The 15,859-nt window shown below is 34.3% G+C and overlaps 2 protein-coding genes across 2 annotated transcripts; both read left to right on the plus strand.

Moving 5' to 3' along the window:
- Positions 1-7,035: 7,035 nt before the first annotated feature.
- Positions 7,036-8,676, plus strand: LOC138323272 (neuronal acetylcholine receptor subunit alpha-7-like). The gene has a single exon (XM_069267741.1). It carries the CDS (start codon positions 7,100-7,102, stop codon positions 8,336-8,338), a length of 1,239 nt encoding a protein of 412 aa, XP_069123842.1. The 5' UTR covers positions 7,036-7,099; the 3' UTR covers positions 8,339-8,676.
- A 3,923-nt stretch (positions 8,677-12,599) lies between these two features.
- LOC138323273 (neuronal acetylcholine receptor subunit alpha-6-like) lies at positions 12,600-15,859 on the plus strand. Its single transcript, XM_069267742.1, has one exon. The coding sequence runs from the start codon at positions 12,673-12,675 to the stop codon at positions 13,864-13,866; it is 1,194 nt and encodes a 397-aa protein (XP_069123843.1). The 5' UTR covers positions 12,600-12,672; the 3' UTR covers positions 13,867-15,859.

A 15,859-nucleotide genomic window follows, 5' to 3' on the forward strand; every position in this document is an offset into this window, starting at 1 on the left:
CCACGGTTGCTGCAGATTGGCTGCACGTTTCGTGCCGTTTTGTCCAGTTTTGTCAAGGTTTTTACGGCAAGCCAAAGTGGATGAAAACCGTTTTGATGCGTTCTGACAAGGCTTCTTACGACTTGTTGCGGTTGAAAGTCCGACGTCATACGGCTTGTTACGTCTTATTACGGTCTTACGTTGCAAGCAAAATATGATAAGGGTATCATTGCCTGGCCTGGTACATATTTGCTACTTCATTAAACTATTTGTATTAATAAATAGGAATAGTCATTATCAAACACATTTAAACCCTCGAATTACACCAAAGCTATTATTGCAAAAGGCAGATTAAATGAGTACAGAAAAAAAAATATTTGCGTAGATTTTGTAATTAAAACGTGTTTGAAATGACATTTTCGGCAATAAATATTGTTTCATTTGCTCCAAAAAGCCCGGCATCAGACTTTCATCCTAGTAAGCCTTGGCGGACCGTGAAAAACGTATTGGAGTCCGATCAAAACGTGTAAAACGTAGCAGACCTCATCAGATCGTAACAGGCCTAGAGAGAACGTAGTGGTATCCTTGATAGACCGTGCTCAAGCCGTAGTGTTCCTTTAACCTCCGGGAACAGCACTTTCCCGTATATCCACGGTCCACCACGTAATCCGTAAAAGACCGTGGCAAAACTTCACAAGACCTAGCTCAACTTGAATACAGTTGCAAAAATAGCCAAAATTCCACGGCGCACCACGTTTCGGACAAACGGGGCTACCGTGGTCGCCGGGAACATAGTGTAAACCTAGCTTGTAAGGCTTAAGTAAAAATGTCCGCACTTGACGATTATGTGATTATGTTGCAGGCTGCAATGTGTACGGGTTCCTCGGATCAGCCACCAGTATCGCATCTATTACCAACTTGACGCTGATCGGAATGGAGAGATGTGCCGTCATCGCCTTTTCTATGAAAATGTCTTGGAGGAGATCCGTGATGTTGATCACATTTACCTGGGCTTATGGCATAATTTGGGGAGTAATACCTTTAGTGGGCTGGGGAAGATACGTTATAGAGGGAAGTCAAACCTCTTGTACATTTGACTTCCTGTCACAAGACACCTTAACCAAATCGTTTGTAATTTCTTTACAGGTTTGTGTTTTCCATATACCTGTCAGTTTGTTGATTTTCTCTTATTCTTCAATTTTTATTAAAGTAAGACGACATGAAAAAGAAATGGCCAGACTTAAAAAAGAACATTTTTTAAGATCAAGACGATTAGACCGCGAAACGAGAATAGCGAAATCAGCTTTGATTATAACATTAGTGTTTTGTTTAGCCTGGCTGCCGTACGCTGTGATATCTATCATCGGATGTTTCGGAGACCAAAACCTTGTTACCCCTATGGCATCAGCACTCCCAGGTTTTTGTGCGAAACTTTCCACTTCCATTAACCCTATTTTATACGCTCTTTGTCACGAAAAATACAGAAAGAAAATAGGAAAGGATTTTAGATCGGTCATAAGGTGCATTCTTTCTTGTACTAAGATCCAAAAAACATACTGAACTGTGAACAGGATACAATAAATCGTCTTATAATATCTTGCGTTTTTATGAAACTTGACGAATGATTTTCGAGGGATTGAATACATTTTCATCGCAGTTTGGGTGTCAGTATTTGTCATAATGATACTTTGTCTTCGTATCTAAGAAAGATTACATCAAAATGGTGTTGTGTACATGCGTCTTTATTTTAAAATATAAATATATGGCGACTAAAGTCATTCATATAAGATAAAAAGAATTTTACATCCATAGGTATTTACTTAGTATATGTTCTATTAGACGGGATCCATGATTCTATTCTCCATTTGCCTCTCTAAACCCGTGTTTAATACATTGTACATTACATAGCCACAGGGGGAATTTGTTTGGTATTTATTACGTTTGGCATTTGTTACGTTTTGTATTTATTACGCTTTGTATTTGTTACGGCTTCTTGATAAAAGGTGTTTGATTTAAGAAAATGACTAATAAATACAGATGATGAAGAAGTTTAATGCGATAATGTATACAAGGATAAGATGATGATGCTAATATTTTATGTTAAGATAAAATGATACTTATTGACGACGACACCGGCGACGGTGATAATGATGATGATAAATGGTGGCGATGAATGATATACTAAAATAGTATAATGCGAACGATGATGAGAATGTATGATTTTGAATGAAAGTGACAGAAAATTATTAAGTACGGGTAAGTGAATTAATAAACTTAAAACGCACTGTACAATGAAAAACAGTGTCTCTCAAATTTGTTTGAAATAAAAAGAAATTGTTGAAATTCAGATATTTGAGTTATCATTTAAAAGGAAAAACAGTCTACATTATGACTAGAAAACAAATGTGACAACATTTTGTAAACATTACTTGGTTCGCCATTCTTAATTTTTAAGGTACTATCAATATTATTGCATCCATAACGACAGTGATAGTAAACGTTTTAAATGTGCAACTTCAATAAAGTTCGAGTCATCCTAATCAGTATTAATAAATTCTCAATCCGAGAGAAGCCTCTCAATTCTAAAGTAATAGTAGTAATTGCTTAATCATAAGGGTTCTTTATTTCTGCCTTGAAAGACATTCTACAATCTCTTAGAGGAGTTCGTCCTTAGATGACGTAGGTTCATGGTAGGTACATTAAACGACAAAGGTAGCGTGGGTTGCTTAAAAATGACTACCGCTAAAATGACTACCTCACGATAGCATGCCTACACAACCAATGATAAGTACTCCCTACCGAGACTGGACGTGTGTATGGATCATCGGCCTCTCGTGTCTCGATAATCTGTCTAACTTAATATAGAGGAAAGCATATTGATCTGATCACAGAATAATAAACACTGTGTGTAGGCAGTGGGTACAGCATTAATTTGTCGGATATATTTAATTGACTATAGCTTCTATAAGATTCCATAGAATGACTACATTATCTTGATAGGATTTTGATCCAGAAGATATGACTTCAAACGAACCAGGATGTTTTTACGCAGCATCAATTGTGTGGGCTTAAAGGGGCGTGAAAAGGCTTCCTCGTGGTTCTTCCTGTATATATATTAGATTGAGTAAACTATTAACCCCTACCTATAATTGTTATAGGATACATGTTATATACAGATTACTGTGCAAGGTGCGAAAGTGTGAGAGTTCACTTTGAAAAATTGTAGAAGCTTTAATACCATATACTAGTTAAGAGAACAACCAACTAAATAATTTTATACAGATCACAGTGTTAAAGTTTGTTTTAAGATGCTCCACCGCCGACAGAGTATATACGATACTCATCATTTGAACAATAATTTGTGCTTTATTCTGTGTTGATATGTTTAATTTACACAAAAAGTAATATAAAATAATTCAATTTGCTTCTAGTGTATGTGCAATCAATAGTTAATTATATATGGGACAAAGTGCCACGGATTTTTTTCGGAATTAATTAATTTTTTGTATTTTTATGTTGAAATAAAGTTAGAAGCTCAAACTCTTCAAAGGTGGTAATGTTATAAAGTAAGATACTTTTTTAACTGTAGAAAAATACTAAATCGTCTTCTTCTGTTTTTGATAGAGAAATAATACCATTTGTCAGCGATGGAGCATCTTTAAATTTTGTAATGTATTAATAAAACAAAGGAATATTAGTTAACTATCGTGTACTATAATTAAAGTCTAGGTTCTCATATAATAATATATAGAAAAAAAGTTTGGGTCTTTCAGCTCAAACTCCAACGAGGGTAGCCATGTTGAAATCCGGCGCATTTTGCACTAAAAATCCTTAAACTCTAATGTTTTTACCTACTCATGATCAAAATTGATATTGTGAATCTAAATCTCAATTTGAATTTCCAAATTCATATTATGATTATCTAGGAATATTTACCTTTCAGAAAACATTTTTACTTTTGAAATTCATAATTAGCCAGCCAATCAGCGGCCGGGTTAAAATTCTATCGTGGGCAACCCTGTATACACAGGGGACATTTCGGAGGTCTTTTTTTCGTTTAGTTAGTTGTTCCCTATTGATCAGATAAAACGTAATAGACTAAAACCTCGAGACTGATCATGATGTAATACCGTCAAGACACTGTCAGTCGTGTCAGATACACATTGAGTTAAAGAGCAGTATTTTTATGTTTATGAAAGGTCCTGATATGCTGAGGATACGACGAAAAGTGAAAGCTTAAAGGGACATGAACCTTACATAAGTTGTTCTGTATGCTTAGATATGGTTTTCAGATATATATGAATATTTTAGGAACACAATTGGTTATCTAAAACGGCAGGAAAACGTGGGGAATACCTACCTCAAAAATGATAAAAATAGACCGTCATATTCTATTTTTGGAACACAAAACGAAAGCTGGCCGATAGCGAGGTTATAATGAACAACAAACTTGCTGAAATGACAAGGAATATTAGTTTTCCACATTTTAAGATTATTTTCTAATTGACGATGGTAGACAAATGAAGTTTAAGCCATATTTGTTTTAAAACAATTTGTATTTAGCGTAAGAATTATAAGTCAAAAGTCAAACGAGACTTTTCATTCGACAGGGCACCGCTAAGGGAGGTTCCTGACCTATTGCACATATGCACATCACGCAAGTATAAAGTTGGGAGTTGCTCCCGTCTCTTACATTTCAGCGATCCATTTATATTTACCTACTTTCCAAATCGCGTACTTTACTGACCCTTGACGTGCACTGTTTTTTATCGAAATTCGTTTGTGTTCGCTTCACCCACGTTTTTGACCCACCATTTTGTTTACATTGTGCAGTGCATTGTGGGAGGTCACGAAAGTTCAACACTACTACTATCGTTACAAAATTCGACCGGGTCGGTTCAAAATACAGAAAGATGGAATTTCCATTATAATTATTATATTTGACACATTTGCACAATAACTGATATATGTTACTTAGTAAGGTATCTGACACGTCTTAAATATGTACTTTACTCAAATTTTACATAGTTTATTTAGGATCATGTCCCTTTAAAAGTGAAAGCTTACACATCGATACGATGAAATCGCCATATCATAAAGCACCTCAGTTAAAAAGGTTATGATCAGAAAAACATGACAAAACCATCAATACTAACTAGCAAATAGACATGGACGCATGAAGCAAACGAGTACTTTTGATATATGGACCCAGCTTCAACAACATGCCTCAACATGAAGGGATTCCTTAACTTGTGTAGGTATACGATTATAAAACAATGTCCAAATCGTCGTCCTCTTTTCCTCTAGGACATGAAAAGTTGTGAACAACCAGAAAACCCTTACAAGGTCTGTCGATAACATATCGATATTTTTTTTCAATTTATCCAGAGTTAGTGTACGTTATTGCTGTCTTTTTTTTAAAATCTTGACCTTTTTTTCTTTAAAATAAAAAATATATTGAAGATTATTTCGTATGATATACACTATATCAAACTGGCAGGCTTTCAATATGCTTCAGTACAAAATTAACTGGCACGTTACTAATACAATGTAATTAAAATAAATGAGATATGCTTTGTATCAACATGACCACCGTAACCCTTATATCATCAAGGTGAACGAACAATTTCTGAAGGTCGTTATTTCACTTAAATTCCGTACAGTGATATAATATGTAATAAACTAATAATGGATAAAATTAACTTTTTTCGAAACACTTGAAATATTCATCCAATGTGTTTTCTTGAGACTTAATAAGAATAACGAAATTAAATTCACTTAAGAAATCCCTGCTCCACCGCCGACAGAGCATAAATGATACCCATCATTTGAGCAATAATTGGTGTCTAATCGTGTATATATTTGTCTAATTAACACAAACAGTAATTTGAAATAATTTATTCTGCCTTTGGTGCATGCGCAATCAATACTGCGTTCCATATAGGACATAGTGCCACAGAATTTTTTCGGGATGCAATTAATTATTTTTGATATTTTTATCTTGAAGTAAAATAAGAAGCTCAAACTTTTCAACGGTGGTAATGGTGTAAAGTAAGTAACTTTTGTCACTGAACAAAAACACTAAAATCGTCTGCTCCAGTTTTTGATAGAGAAAAATAATCATTTGTAACGAAATTAAATTCACTTAAGAAATCCCTGATACCAGGGTACTGAATAAGAGAATAAATTATATTACATTTCTTTATCAATTATGCCTTAACTATAAAATCCGATCCATAAAACGAATAATTTATATGCAGAAACTAAGACAGTGTTTCTACTGTGCAACATCACATATCATTGATTGTCGATAATATTCAATATTAAATATTGACCTTTATCTAAGTCTGAAAGGTCAAAAAATCGATCCACTATCAACAATTTTCTATCAATGACGCCATAAAAAGAATACACCACAGTGGACTTATCAAAGATTTAGAAATACATCAATTATCTTAATTACTTGATATTGTACACTGAATAATAACTGGATATTGAACCGGTTTGTACACACACATCTAATATTTACTTTTATGGTTATTGAGACCTCAAAAAATTACTAATCATTATTCTAATTAAAAGTGTTTACAGGCTTAACAATAGATATTGGTATTCTTTTACATTTTGAGTGCGTGTTCATAACGCTTTAAAGCGGCACGTTCAGGGTTGTTTTTATTAGGAAGGTGTAACACTTTAGAGGATATAATGTATTTATTGCTTTACCTAAAAGGAAAGGTTAATGCAATACTAGAGCCAGCTACGCAATTTCTCCAAAATTTGTAGTATTAAAAAAAATTGATGCGGTAAAAGCAATTTAATTTCGAGTTTAATTCGATTCTATGATGTCTAAAAATGCATCGCCTTAATAAAAACTTAATATATCTTAAAGTTTGATAAAGCTTACAAGTCATACTTAACAACATCAGTCACACTTATAATGAGACTGTCCGTCGTAATCATTGATTTATTGAAGCGTACACCTGCATTGGAATATATAAAACAACTACAACGATCATACTGATATCTATCGATTCTTATCTGTTTGAATACATTTAATTAAATCTCTCAAACAAGCAATATATGTAGCGTCACGTCTACACGAAAGATAGTGCAAGCTTTAATGTTAACGCGGATAACAAGAATCTGCCGATCAGAAATGGCTAGCAAACATTGCTTACTTATTTTATTACTTTCTAGCCTTGAAGTTGCAGATTTCGCTGTTTCTACGACCAAAAAGGATATTTACAATGCTATCATATCTGGTTATACAAAAGAGGTCCGGCCAGTGTCCACCACCAACTATGTGCTTAATATTGAAATCATGGGCTATCTTTTGGCCATAAACGACTTTGATGAGGTAGCAGGTACTCTGGAAACCGTTATTGTCCTTGGATTGAAATGGACAGACGAAGCTTTGGTTTGGGATTTAGCTAGCTACGACAATGTTACCCATATAATCATTCCGCAATCAAAAGTATGGGCTCCGGATCTCTTCAACGTCAAATCTGCAAACACGTTTGTCCCTATCGGCGGCGGAAACTTTAAGGTGAACATCATGTATAACGGTGACGTCAGGATGTTACCTGGCGGTATAATGAAGATTAAATGTTCACCTGATGTCGCCAAATTCCCTTTTGACGTCCAGGTCTGCTCATTGGAAGTTCTTCCCTGGATGTACATGAGTAACGATATTAACTTCACTGCAGTGGCAACTGAACTCGACTACACCTACTACGAGTTAAACGGCGAATGGACTGTTGAGAAAACCGAAATCAAAACCGTATTAAAAACGGGATATCCTTTCGTGATCATCAGTCTAACGTTATCACGACTTCCACTTTACCATATTATGAACACATTAATTCCTGTGTATTTCCTCGGCTTCCTTAACCCACTTGTCTTTATCCTTCCCTGTGATTGTGGAGAGCGGTCGGGATATACACTAACTATGCTGCTATCTTACACAGTATTTATGATGGTCATCAACTCTGCTCTACCACAGACGTCCAGTCCAATGGCCGTGCTGTCATTCGTGACCTTCGGAGCGCTGGTCTTTAGTGGATTCATTACAGTTTTGAACTCTTTCCAACTCCGTATGTATCATCGAGATGACGATGTTCCGGTGCATCCGTGGCTTGTGAGACTGGTAACTATTCTCTCCTGTTCCGGTCGGAGAAAGGTCAAACCAGACATCACAGAAGCCATGGAGAACGATTCTGTTCCCAGAGCGGACAAAGGTGGTGCTGTGATTACATGGAAGACAGTCGTAAATGTACTAGATATGTTTTACATGAAGTTGATCTACGTTACGTTTACTATTGGGACTGTTAGTGCCACAGTGTACCTGTCATCTATGTAGGATATGTTCGATTTCAGTGTGTTGTGCTAAAGATTATGTAATGGTAAATATACTTTCCATAACGCTAGTTTTCTGGTACCATTTCTGTAATCAGTTTGACAATACATCCATTTCACTGAAAATGATCTTTCTCCATTACCGTGGTGATGACATTTTTGCGATGTCGCGGGCCATTGCCGTGATCTCGAAAAATTGATCTGCGAAATATTGAGAAATAATTCACTCATATAAACTTAAAATAAACAGCTATGCCGTAATTCTTTTATCTGGAACTTTTAAATATTCTAATATTTTTTTAAACTCCAATTTGTTATTTGTTTTTTTAAACGTTCACAAATTTTACATAACTAAAATCATTGAAATGTCATAATGTATAAATCCAATTTCTTATTTGTTTTCTAAAACCGTTCACAAATCACTCTTTTTGAGACAATTATTAGTTTTAATCATAACGAACCTTCTAATTGACTTAAAGTTGTAAATCGGCCGTTTTAACGTCACTTCTGTCTGGTTGATGCAATAACGCAATGATTTCTTAGAAAACATGAATTGTTTTATGACTTTTTTTTAAATATACACCTCTTATTGTATTACATTTATTCCAGTGAGTAAAAGATAAGCATAAAAGACAAAAACATTGAAAAGTCTAAGAAGCTCAATTTACAAAAAAAAAAAAAAAAAAAAAAAAAAAAAAAAACGGTTAAGAGTGGACACAAGATTAAATACCGTTGAATTAAGAAAATAATAATAAATAAAATAATTAACAATTGGAATGATAAAAAACAAACAAATCAAAGGTATAATCTATCTTTCGGTACGATGTACGGCTTATCTTACTGGTGGAATGTTAAGTTCACATTAAGGATATAACATTTTTATGTCTTTGCTGTTTTGTATTTGAAAGTACTCAAAAGTTTAGGGTTTTTTAACTGTTTTGCAGTATTTTTCTGTTAATATTGCTATTTTGGTATTGCCTGGTATAAACATGTACCAAATGTAGTTATCAGATAAGCTATTATCGTGTTGAAAATGTAACGGTTCATGTTATACAATCAATTACATGTAGATAAGCGATATTGTCGATGACTAGTGTGAGATGCATAGTCTCACCCTCATCATACAAAATTTTACTTTGTCTGATGGAAGTGAAAAAGTACTGGTCATTGAAACATTATGTATAAAAGTTAATTAATTGAGTAGCAAAAAAGAACATTAACATAAAACTACTTTTATGTTGAAAAATATCCTTTTTTGTTTACTTCATATTTTGTCAATGCTATCTGTTGTATACTTTTTAACAATGATTATCCGTGATTTGTAGCTGTTTACATGTTATTTCTCAGGTAGATGTATTAGATATAAGTCTTGAAAAAAATTGATACGTATTGTATAAAACACGAGGTTCAAAAGCAACAATGAAAACAATATTTTTACGGAACAAAAATTTTACGTTTATACACAGTAAAGTATTAAAACAATACTTAGTAGATAGCAGTACTATAACACGAGTTATCTCCCATTTTCTCATTCTGTCGGATGCTTGTTTTCTGTAAACGTTTGTTTTGGTAGGGTTACCTGTACAAAAGTTTTGGTTTTATTAGTTTACCGTCCTATTAACAGCCAGGGTCATGTAAGGACGTGCCAGGTTTGTGGCTGAAGGCCGGAGAACCCGGAGAAAAACCACCAATTTTTTTTTTTACATCTAGCAATGTTATTTAGTTCTTATTTATATTCTTTGCAAAAAGAATGCAGATGAGATCAAAAGGTTTTTATTAAGATAAAAATGAATCATATTAAAATAATCATTCGATCAAATCGGCATTGTGTATCGTTTATGTAATGATAGCGGTACACAACCATTGAAAATATTTAGAAATAAAGCATATTGTAGGATCTGAGGGATATCTGCCGTTGAATATCATCAATGTGCTCGGGTGATTGGGTACTCTAGAACGTGCTGACTTTGTCACCTGCTATGACGTATACAACGGCATTCCTCTTCAGGGGGTTCACATATATCTCTCATGTGACCTCACATGGTCAGTGACGAGCCTAAAACTCAGATTATCGCTCAAATCTATCACGACAAGTCATTCTGGTCTACAACTGTTTGGCTGTAATTGGATTACACACGGTGTTAATTAATATTCGCTCATGTGCAAACTAATTAAAAAACAAAGCGCCAGTATGTAGGTGTCAGTGTATCAGGGTCTGCCGACCTCGTAAGCAGCAGAATACAATGATTAATGGACCTCGCTGTGGAATAAGGAGCAGCTAGCTCATATGTACACTACGGTCTTACAGCATTAATGTATACATAATATATAAGATCTACTTATTGAACTCCCGTGCATTACAAAATACCAAAAGACATTTGTCAGTCGTAATGATCTGATAGATACCTGACACTTCCGTTGTTGTAATGACAGTCAAATAATGACTTATAACGTCGTGATTTGAGCATAATGCTCAATGATAGACTCGATGTTTATCTATGATGATATTATTATGTTGATCTGACAAAGCCCTCTTATCCATAACAACGAGTAATTAACACCTCTTAGAAGGATAATCAACTTAAAACAAGCATTGGTACCTTGGTTAGAATGCTAAAAATGACACTTAGTTCGCTGAAACTCTTTTTTATAACGAAATATAACAAATCAAAATGTATAGATCGGTAAGTTGTGTTTATTATGTAGTATCCATACTGCATGCAGCGTTATGAAGAACATTTCCAATGAGCGATATTTGACTTTTCTCTGCATGGTATATGACATTTAATTATAACTTTATGACAATTCAACCTGTATGTGATGCTGAAAACATTGTGCTATTTACCCTTTACCAATGAAACTCTTAGTTATGATCTAAAGATGTTGTTACAATGTAACTTGACCAGTGATCGTTTTATGAAAATGAAACCCCTTATACTTATGACCTATGGAGTTTTACACACTGTTTTTTTTATAGATTACATGTATTTTGCCAGTGCGATATTTACACCTTTTAAGGCTCAAAATCATTTTGTTTTCAAAATTCATAGTTTATTACATAACATTAAGTGTCTTCACACAGAAGGAGATTCATTCAACATACATCCATCCATACTTTTCATGCTTTTAAATTTCTTAAATATTAGTTTAATTAGTTACATTATAGTTTAACTTAGTTACATTATAGTTTAATTTAGTTACATTATAGTTTAATTTAGTTACATTATAGTTTAATTCGTTACATTATAGTTTTATTCGTTACATTATAGTGTAATTAGTTAAATTATAGTTCCACCTCACTGTGAGAACAACTTGGCTTTACTGCACTGGAAATGGCAAAAATCATTTCTGTTCTTATTTGTATATGTACAATTAAAACCAATGCATTGTAAGTATTGTAATTCTCAAACTGTTGTTATTTGTTTGGTGGTGAACACAATATCAAAAGCTTGATTCGTGAGTATGAAAATTACGGCGTATATGACTATATTGAAAATTTACTTTTGTCTCGGTCATGAAAGAAGGATTTCAAACTATTTCTAAATTGAAAGCTTTCTAATTGCTAATGTAAATGTATTCTAAAGGTAGAAAAGAAAACTGTTTTGACACAAACAATAGTGTCTCAAATCTAGATTTCGTGATATGAAGCTGTAGTTTTAATATATAATCAACATACACGTTTATAATAAGGGCACAAACTAAACTTTTCAAAGAGACAACGCGAACATACTACAATATCCCAAACCATACACACACTTCACTCACGCAGCATTTTGCATATATTGGGAGGCCGTCCATCTGATATGATGACACATTTTTTTCACTAATGTTTATGTGAACCAGCAACTTTTATAATAATATAGGTGCAATATTTAATGTTATGACACATTATATATCTAAATAAATTCTTAAAAGCAACAAAATGCACACGGTGATTTCGACATAAAATACACACGACTTGTTGTACATATGTGTATTAAATTTAAGCCGTGTTATGGGATTTACTTCATTTGAAATCATACCAAAATAATATATAAACAAACGTTTGTTATTTTAATGGACTGTAAATAATTAGGTCCCTTTGTTACTAAAGAGAATATATCATGTGTTTAACAAATCTATTCCTTGATAGGTGGACTGTGTACATCTGATTTAAAGTGCACAATACCGCCTTAAAGATGGTACAGATACCAGATTCATATCTCCGAGGTGACAACAGGCGAATGAGGCTTATACATTTAATATGTTCATTAGTTAATGAAATCGGTTAAACTTAGTCTCTACCCAAGCATTGTACACACAAAACGTTCCCAAGTATAAAGGATTTTCTGATCAAAAATGGATTCTAAAATTTATACAACCGTTTTGTTACTAACATATTTTCAAGTGGCAGATTTGACCGTTTCGACTGTCCAGAAGGATATCTATAACGCTATTATGACAGGCTATACAAAGGAGGTGCACCCTTATACCACTGCAGGCACTCCGCTGCATATATATGCCCAGGCATTCCTATTGTCCATCAATGACTTTGACGAAGTATCTGGTATTCTAGAAATCGTTATCATCTTAGGATTACAATGGGAAGATGAGGCTTTAGCCTGGGACCTTGTCAATCATAGTTATAAGGGGGTCATTGTCATCCCTCAGAAGCAAATCTGGACACCGGAACTGTATAATGTGAAAGCTGCTGATACATTTGAGGCAATAGGTGGCGGGAATTTCAAAGTGACTGTAATTTATAGTGGAGAGGTGCACATGTATCCCGGTGGGATATTAAAGGTGAAATGTTCGCCAGATGTGGCTAAGTTTCCGTTTGACGTTCAGACATGCTCCCTTGAACTTCTTCCTTGGATGTACACGTTTACTGACACCGTGATCACAGCAAGCGTCTCTCAACTTGACATGACCTACTATGAAATGAATGGTGAGTGGACTGTGCTCGAAACTAGTATAAGTTCGGGCATTAAGGGAGACTACTCCGTCATCGTCATCACCATTAAAATGGAGAGGCTCCCCCTGTACCACTTAGTAAACACAGTGGTACCATTGTATTTCCTCGGCTTCCTTAACCCACTTGTCTTTATTCTTCCCTGTGATTGTGGAGAGCGGTCGGGATATACACTAACTATGCTGCTATCTTACACAGTATTTATGATGGTCATCAACTCTGCTCTACCACAGACGTCCAGTCCAATGGCCGTGCTGTCATTCGTGACCTTCGGAGCGCTGGTCTTCAGTGGATTCATTGCTGTTATAAACTGTTTCCAACTGCGAATGTTTCATAGAGACGAGAGCGTCCCAGTTCCAGCATGGCTGGTGAAGCTCGTGAAGATGCTGTCTTGCTCTAGAAGAGGAAGAGTGAAACCAGACGAAGACATCAATGTGCAAAATGAAGAGACCTCCTCACCCAGTAGTACCGTTACTTGGAAAAAGGTTGTGGACGTTTTAGACATGGTTTATTTAACTGCAATATATGTAACTGGCATTGTGGGGACTATAGTGGGACTATTATATCTTACGTCAGGGTAAGTAACAGATTTGATATTGTGTCAATATCATGGTGGGCAAACAAAGTACCGCTCTGGATAAGATGTACTTTAAACGTACTTTTTTGACGCAAGCAAATTTTAGCGCAAAGAAAGTCTCGAATGGGTTAGCGCAATGACTTTACACAATCACTGTAATGGATATATAAAAGATCAACAGGGAATGAACTAGCGCTTTTTTATTTCAATACAAGCACTAAACGAAGGTTATCACAAAACATGAAGTTTTTCAGTAAATCAATAGTTTGTGGTTTAGTAGTTTTACTATCATTATTTAGCATTTTGTACAACAGTACGTGGGTATTCAAATTGGTTTGTTTCTACCAAAATTCTGTAAGCATTATGATTGGCTGACATGGTGAACATTGACCAAACTACTTTTTCATCAGCGCAACATTATCATTTGTCAACGTCGTCAATAATCGAGTGACTTAATATCTTGTAATAGCAACTCGACGCCCAAACCGCACATCCAAAGCAGATGTGTGATGGTCAATCGTCGTTGTGTCAAAAAAAATGCACGTGACATTTTTATGCGTGATATCAAATCGACCAGGTTCTAGGATCATGAAAGTTTATTAGACTTTGTAACGTCACCATTTATTGGCTAAGTTCAAAATTAAGACAGTTTTCGATTGGTTTGTTTCATGATCCTGAGGCCTGAAATGTTAATAATCAGTGTAACGCGTTTAGAGGGAAGAAACCGTTACTGATGAGTTTGGTAAATTTAACGAGTATGAAACGGACTTGAACTTAATTCCAATGATCTAATGATTATTTGCCGGTACCGTCCCGTGCGCATATTTTTATATAGCCCGACAATAAATATTGTATTTTTGAAACAACTAGGAAAAATTAAATTTTAAAAGACGTTAAATGAGTAATATTCTATCACATACAAAAATAAAAAGTATAATATTATATGCAAAATATTCCTAATAAGGCGAATTCGATATCAATGAATTCTTTACTAAATTATGACTTTTGAATAGTGATTAGAACATTTTGCTAATGTAAATATCCTTATACCCTATTTGGTATTTCGTCAAATACTCGTTTGCTAGTTCTATCAGCTAAATGTGGATAAAATTGTCGTAGAAACAGTTCACACGGCTTGTGGTTGATGAATATGAAAGGAGGAGTGTCAATTTGGGCTTTCTGGTGGTCATGACCGATAAGCATTATTTTTTGTTTACAGATACTCGGAGTTTAGGACAGCATGATATTACATATGATTAATGTCAGGTCGGAGTCCCTGGTGATTTATAGAAGGTTAAACAGGAGGAGCAATTTTTTATTTTGTCCAAATGTTTTGAAGCCAAATGATATTTTGAAATGATTTTCCATGAATTATAATGCATTTATATGTTGACAGCAAAACATTTTGGAAAATATAACTTGGTGTCAAAAAGTAGGTCACAGTGACCTAATTTTGTTAAATGTCAAATATTCAAGAATAAAATTCATCTGGTGCCAAAATACAACAGAATAAAAGTTATATAAAATTGTATTGAGCTATATATTTGCATATTAGGAAGTTTGGCAAAGTATATAATGAATGAGTAAGGCTTGAGGAGGGGGAGAATGAAGAAAGGGTTAGGGGGATTTTTTTTTTTAATTTTAAAACACCAATAAATGTTTTCTTCTTATGTTCAGAGGGTCATATACTTGCATTACTTGAAATGCAATAATGATTTTGTAATTTTTTAAATGTGCATTGTATTATATATAATAACATTCTCTCAAATGCCATTTATGACAGAAAAATAGTCTTATTTGAGCCAGTTTATCTTCATTCTGAACATAACAATTTATTTATTTGTGTTTAAAAGTGTTTTTTTTTTAAATTATAAAAAACACCTACTCCCCCTCCCCAATCCCATCCCATCCGCAATGTTCTTTGCCAAAGTTGATAATATGCAAATTTATTGCTAAATGCAATCTAATATGATATATAACATTTTTTTCTGGTAAAT

Source organism: Argopecten irradians, chromosome 5, assembly GCF_041381155.1.
Source record: "Argopecten irradians isolate NY chromosome 5, Ai_NY, whole genome shotgun sequence".
NCBI classification, from domain to species: Eukaryota; Metazoa; Mollusca; class Bivalvia; order Pectinida; family Pectinidae; genus Argopecten; species Argopecten irradians.